General features: G+C 42.2%; 1 protein-coding gene across 1 annotated transcript in view; it reads right to left on the bottom strand.

Moving 5' to 3' along the window:
• The window catches only part of BRCA1 (breast cancer 1, early onset), a 17,859-nt gene that overhangs the window by 7,199 nt on the left and 3,447 nt on the right, over positions 1 to 7,213 (bottom strand). Inside the window, exons 6-12 of the mRNA XM_010009160.1 lie at positions 7,117 to 7,213; positions 6,432 to 6,477; positions 5,829 to 5,968; positions 2,106 to 5,372; positions 1,388 to 1,473; positions 553 to 727; positions 213 to 243 (exon numbers count right to left, since the gene is read on the bottom strand). The exon at positions 7,117 to 7,213 is cut by the window's right edge and continues 12 nt beyond it. Coding sequence (XP_010007462.1) covers positions 213 to 243; positions 553 to 727; positions 1,388 to 1,473; positions 2,106 to 5,372; positions 5,829 to 5,968; positions 6,432 to 6,477; positions 7,117 to 7,213 — 3,842 coding nt within the window. The remainder of the gene's footprint in view (positions 1 to 212; positions 244 to 552; positions 728 to 1,387; positions 1,474 to 2,105; positions 5,373 to 5,828; positions 5,969 to 6,431; positions 6,478 to 7,116) is intronic.

Below are 7,213 nucleotides of genomic sequence, written 5' to 3'. Positions count from 1 at the left end.
CTAGCTCTTTGATCTTGCTGTTGAGAGAATCACTTGGCACGACATAGAAATCATCAGCTGATAATCCCTTTGGACTGTTGCATCTGTGATTTTCAAAATTGACTTCCGAGACTGACTCTGCCCCTTGAAGAAAAATAATTCTTAGATAAGCAAAAGAAAAGCAACAATTCTTAGATGTTCTGGTAAGAAATCAAATCACTGTCCCGACTCACTTCAGAGAGGCAAGAGTCCCAAACCAGAAAGCTACACAAAGTACTAAGCCATGTGAAGCAGGCTAACAACTAAATCTTCTTTCATTTATTAAAGCATCTCCAAAACTAAGACGTCAGCTTCATGTTATGTAGCAAATGTAGGATATAAAATAGGCCAAAGGCAAATTTACACTATTTAGTGCAGTTTATGAATCCCTCAACACATTCCCATCTCTCTGTTCACAAGCACTAGAGGCATTTATTCACTAGCTAAAAGATGCCTGTAATTTGTATCAAACCATCAAGAGCTCTAATCACAACTGTTTGTGAGAAAGCTAGAAAAGGTTTCACTGCTATTTACCTCTTTCTTGTCTCATTTGTTCCATTCCAGGTGTTCCTTCGCTACTGGAATGTGGCAGTTCCCTATCGATAGGTAAAAGTTCACAGTCCTGACTTCCGTGCTGCTTCAGCACTGCCTCCAGTACAGCCATTTCTTGCTGAAGTTTCTTTAGGTTATTTTGCATAATATTCTTCTGCTGCAAAGGATACACAATGTGCCATCATTCCTGAAAGCCCCAAAGACTGTTTAAAAGGAATAAAATCTTTCTCTCTCAAAAATTCCAATACCCTCTATTAAAAACATATACACCTCCTCGTGAAAGCAGCTCAGGGCTTCAGAGGATCCTTTTAAAAACCTGAAACCCTCACCCTATAAAGCAGTTGCCACAGCACTGGATACATTCCTAGCTCCAGCACTGGCACCATGTGGAACTTCCTTGTTACTGAATCAATAAAATAACCCCAACCAAACAGAACCCCCATCACACAACAAACCTAACAGCTCCCCACTGACCCACACAGCCACTGTTCCATCCAGCCCAGGCACAGGACAGAATCCCTGTCAATGAAGCTACATCAGGGAGCAGTGTCTTGCCAGTTGACCACATTTTGCATTGCTGCAGTAAACAGAAGAACCACCCATAAAGCACAAGATAGAAATTCAGTCTTCTTTGACAAACATTATACCCCATAGGGCTGTTAATGTGGAACAGGCAGATCTGCCACAAGACCTACCTTGAAGTTACAGAGGAACTCCCCCCACCAAACAAAACCCTCCCGAACTCAAACCACACAACAATCCCCCCACATCACCCAACACAAACTAGTTTTAGAATTTAGTGCAAAACCTCCCTTACCTGTGTAGTAAGGATTTCACCCTGAGAGAATGGTTCACATGAATCTTCTACATTACTCGTTTCACTGTCATATGCAGATGCTTCACCTTGAAGAACACAGAAAAAAATTTTAGTTAAAAAACCCAACCCAACCCAACAACCATGGCTCTTTCCACACAGCCCTTGTAGCCACATCTTAACTACCATGACAAAGTGCCAAGTTGTGGAAACACTGAAGTTAGAATCACAGATCTACTTTAATCAAACATTTCAAAGAATATCATGTCACACATATGGCAAAGTAAATAGAACTCCCAAGTGTTTCAATAGCAATGAGAGTCCCAGCTACTTATGAAAGCTGTAAGAAGGTCAAAAGAAACACTGCAGAATCCTAGAGCCAATTTCAACAAACATTTTAGCTGAGGAAATGACTTTGTGGGCTTCACGACTATCACACTGCAGGAAGAAATTGGCATTTCACACAAACATCGGCTCCCAGCCAGACTCAGCCTGCGCTCCAGTGCCCACTCTACTCATTTTTGCTCTGAACAAAGAATATTGGAAGAACTTAATTTTCAGGAAATAACCCTCTGAGGGTTTTTTTGTTGATTGTTCAGGGCTGATACACTCCATTAAAAGAGCAAACACCACATAAACACAGAACAAAGCTCTTGTCAAACATGTAGGTGCAATGACATGACACACACAGAGCTGCAGACAGAGAAGTCTTGGTTTGTACCTAGGTTTCCTGCCATGTTTGGGTCTTCTTGGCTCTCATCTTTGGAGCTAGTTTTGCTTCTCTTCAGCCCTCCACTACAACTTTGGAAAGTTTCTTTACTCTCTTTCACATTGCTCACTTGTTTAGACGCATGAGCTTGTGTTAAAGGCAACTTGAGCTCTTGTGCTCCTTCAGGTGATTCTTCAGACATGTTGGACTGGGAAGAAAATAATTTGACAGAGCATTCAGAGTCCTGGCTTGGGGAAGCACACTCACTGCTTAGGGCAGCTTCAGGCATTTTCTGTATGTTACAGTCCTCATGACTTCCAGTGTGAGGCAACGTAATGGGACTCACTGAAGCCTCTACCACAGATGCTGCTTGTTTTCTGCTCTGCAGAGGTGTGCTCTCAGATTTGCCAAATATTAATGTCTGAAAACATGGTAAATATTCATCCTCGCTAGATTCTTCATCTGAAGATTGCAGTTTCTGTGCTCTTCTTCGAGGTCTTTGAATATGTTGAGATCCTGGCTTAGAAGTACCATTTCTTTCGTGTAGTTCTTGCTCCAGAGCATTGTCACCTCTTTTTGCAAACACAGCAGATCTCTCTCTCCTGTGAGCTGCAGAAAAGCTCATGTTCTCTCCACTATCATCATCAGAGCACAATAAACCATCAGGGGTTTCAGACAAACCTGTAAAATCACTATTCCCTTTACAAGATTCTTCTGGAGCTTCTATAACTGAACACTTGGACGTCCCTGTGCTGGCAGCTTGGCTTGCTCCTTCTTCATGCCCCTTCACTGGTTTGCTTTTTCTTTTGCTACTTTTTTCCCCAAGGACTTCACAGCTGAATTCAGCAGCTCTTTGCTGACAAGGTGCAGGACAAATCATTGAGCCAGACTGAAAAGGTTCTATTGGTCCTTTGCCATCAACAACTTTGGCCTTTCCTGCTTGACTGTTCTCCGAATTGAAGCATATTTCATCATCTGTGTTTATATCAGTTCTTGTATCACTTTGTCTTCTATTTCTTTTAACTGGGTTCTGTCTCAACTTGCTTTCTAGTCCTGTGTCAGTTGACAATGTCCTTTCCTTCCCTTGCTCTCCTTCTTGCAATCTGGTTTTGTCTTCAGTCCCAGCAGTGCCCATCCTTATGGGTGTCAGACTCCCTTGATTTGCAACCTGTGAAACATCTTTCTCTTCCTGACAAACCCTACTCAAGCTTTCAGCAGCTGCTGTTTTCTCTCCTTTCAGGTTTTCTGGATTTATACAGTTGCTCTGCTTATTTTCTATCTGATCAGCACACAGTATCTTTGAAGTTTCAGAAGCAGCATCTTCTACTGCACACACCTTCATGGGAACAGGATGAAGGCTGAATGACTGGCGTTTTGAATGCTTGAATATATTTCGCAGATACTGTGTGTCTAACTCACCATCTTCAGCTTCCTTGGTCAATTCCAAAGGAGTCTCAGCCACTGGCAACTTCTCAGCTCTCAAGTCCCCTGGAACACTTGGTGTATCGTGTCCACCACCCCGGGGAAAAGCAGCACATGATTCAGTCCTCTCTTCAGTCGGGTGGGAAGCAGTCTGCACGACAGCCCTTGGAGGAAATTGGAGGAGGAGCGGGCTACCTTGGACTTCACCTTCTTGAGAACCTGTATCAGGTGCAAAGGAACTACAAACTGAATGCTGACATGAAGATGTAGGATTGAAGAGAGTTTTGGCAATTTCTGCACTATCACATGAATTCTTTAGACTAATCTGTATTTCATTTGCTTCCAGATCACCACCCTTCAGATTAGTGAGTGGTTTGGAACTCGACATACCCCGGGGCTCACTCGGGTCTTTGCATTCAGAAGTGTGAACTAAAGCATTCGTTTGGACTCCAAAGCCAGCCCCTTCATGATCACCATCATACTTCCTTGTTCCCTTCATTTCAACTCCTTTTCCTGTTTCTTTTGTCATTTCTTCAGAAAGTAACTGAAGCCTCCTGCTGCGCCTGACTTGTCTTTGCTCAGAATCAGCTTTCCTGGGTTCTTCACTGCTTGGGTAGCTCTCAATCTGTGGCTCAGCTGGGTCAGTGGAACCAGAGCTTCTATCCGCTACTAACTGTAGGGCACACATGGATCTAGTGGAACTCCTGCATCTTTTTGCTGCAGAACTTTTCTTAGTGCTTTTCTGATCACAGCCACTCAGTTTCAGCTCCCCAGCACAGTGCTTGCCAGGCACCTTTCCAGTAGCTTTTTTCCATATAGATCCTCCCTGTTCCTCAAGTTCTGCCAGTGTAATATCCTCTTGATTCACAGAGAGGTGACTCTCACCAACAGCAGAACTTTCATCACATCTTCTCTTTTCAGCATCTCCAAGGCACCAGTTAACACTTTGAGGGTACCCATCTGCCTCTTCTGTATCTTTTTTCCTGATGAAATCCTCAGGTTGCAGGACATGGGGAATCCTCCTTTTTCGTTTTAGACTGTCTTTGCTGGAATGATCCAAGAACTCATCAGCAGCCACATCTTCCTTTTTTGCAGGAGGTAAAATGTCTCTGAAGATAACAGGGGGATTCGATTTCCTCTCTCTCTTATATGTTTTCCCAAAGATTTTGTCTTTGATGCTATCTACTGTTTGTTTTGACCATCTCTCATTTCTTTCAACCACTGCAATTTCCATGGAATCCACCATAGGGTCAGTCTTCTCTGAAATACTGGAATCTTTATCTGATAGACATGCATCTCCTTCCCGTGAAAGGTCAGCTGCTGCAGCAGAATCATCCTGGGAAGAACTGGAAGAGAGATTCTCGTTGCTTTTGGAAAACCATTCATTGACTTTCTGAATGCTTCTCTTCAGTCTCTTCCTAGAGACTGGATTCAGGGCAGCACAGTGAGGTGGCTCTGGCTGAAGTAGTTTCTCCAGAGGAAGTTCTTTTTCATGGGAAGAATCATTCTCAGGTTCATCCACTTCCACAGCTTTCATGCTTCGTGCAACATCTATCTCCTTGCTTTTATCCAGCCTGCTCTCTGAGCTATCTTTTAAGTCAAACTCTTTGCTCTTGCTATTGCACTGAGTTTGCTCCGCATCCATTTCTTCTGTGTTCTTAAAGAAAGATGTGTCCCCACTCCTCAAGGGACTGGCATTACCTATTGTGTCACACTGCTCTGTGAGGAGGTCTCCAGCAAGAACACTGAAAGGAGAGCTCTGGTATGCAGTCACATTCACTCGGCCAGGTTGGGCACATTCAGTGATGCTCCGAGTGCTTTTCTTGCTCAAGACTTCCTTTGAGGAATCACTTTCACCTGAAGATTTACAGGTATTAGAAATTATTAAGCCCTGTTTTACATGCAGATGCACGAAAACACACAAGAACTGCTCTTATTTCCCCCAAACCAGAATATTATGCTGCACTCATCTCCCTCTAAAGGATGAACATACGTTCATCCAACTTCTTACATGAATTACCAGACAGTATTAAAAGGCATAACATGGCTTATGGAGAATGAAGTAAGTTTTGCACTCTGATCTAGTTGCTTCCCCCAGCTTCTGTTCCTGTGCATATACTTAAAATATTCACATTTTAAGTGTTTAGTCTACAGGTACAGTCTGGTATTATACTGTCACTAGCTGTAGGCATCACCAAAATTACAACAGCCAAGACTGCAAGTACACGTATTTAATAACGTGAAATCAAAATGTTAGTTTGTGGTCTTTTCTTTCAAGCTTAACCGTTCTTGTCACCAAAATAATGAACACACCTATGACATCCAGTAGAATTACTTCTTCAGCACCCAGCTTGTCATCCTGTGTATTGCAAGGATATTCCTTCCCCATCTCAGCGCTCACTTCGTCTGACTTCTCTTGAGCTGAAATCTGAAGTGCTGCTTTGTCTTCTAACCTGTTGGGAAGGGAAATCTACTTTCATTACAGAGAAAGAAACAATAGACATAATAGAAGATGATGCTTAATCTTCCCTTTTTTCTCTCTGAAGCAGTTTTTGGAGAAGCCAGGTTGCATAACTGACACTTGCCACAACCAGATCCCTTCAGAGTTTTGGGCCATTTCTTTGAAAGATCCTCTCCCCTTCCCGAATGTAACATTGACACTTTAAAGCATAGCACATGCTCTTCTCTTGAACATCTAATGTCTGAGTGAGCAATAAAACATTTAGAAAACAGCTTAAAGCATATTACATGACAAACTGCTGGGAGTCAGCCACCCACCCATTCTGCCCTGGTGCCCCTGAAGTTGAAAATCACTTGTTAGTTTAAGGATGCTGTTAGTCCCATGCTAAGAAATGAAAACGTAGGAATGAGACTACATCTTTAGAAAATACGAATTCCTGAATCACTGTCACTTACCCAGTACTGCTTGACTGTTTAAAAACCTCTTCAGATGAATCAGAGCCTAAAAACAAATCAGCTGTTACTCTAGTTGAAATGATTTGGAGAAAGACGACTTGCCACATTCGGTGTTTAGCTTAGTTCCTTCTAGAGGCAGATGCTTGCAACTTTGATCAGACAAATCAAGTTAAATTGTGCAGTATTTTAACCTCATGATAATAATTTCTACGTATAACTATCCACATGCCTCCAGCATAAAATTATTTAGAGTGACTGGTAATAGAGAACTACTAAGGCTGAGTTAGCTAAGAGTTAGTTTCCAACTTCTCAATTTCTACATGAAACAACCACTAGAATTTAGAATTGGAAGCCAGAGAAATATATTCAAGTGTTTGTCTTGGGTCCTCTGATTGATGGTGACAGAAGCAGTAAGAAAGACAGACGCAATGAACACTGGACGTTAAAAGGAGCAATTCCTTCCCTAAAGGAACAGGGAACAGGGCATTATCTCCTACAACAGAATAAATTACGGAAAAAGCCCTTTGAGGTACCAACTTGGAATTGTCATAATTTGTCCCTTCATTCTTATTTTGGGTGTTAAGGAGAAATACATGTTTATAATGGCTTTGAACCTCATCACCTTTCTTTACTTTGCAGGCATTATACATACTCTCAACTAGTGTAAATCAACAACAGCTCTTACCAAACTCTATGTAAATCCCTTTTTGAGAGCCAGATTTCTGTGGTTTGTTTCTTAGGGACCACCTTTTGACCCTACTATCTGTAAGCTGTGTATCCAC

Source organism: Nestor notabilis, unplaced genomic scaffold (genome assembly GCF_000696875.1).
Source record: "Nestor notabilis isolate BGI_N333 unplaced genomic scaffold, ASM69687v1 scaffold19082, whole genome shotgun sequence".
NCBI lineage: Eukaryota > Metazoa > Chordata > Aves > Psittaciformes > Psittacidae > Nestor > Nestor notabilis.
This window is presented reverse-complemented; position numbering and strand designations above follow the sequence as displayed.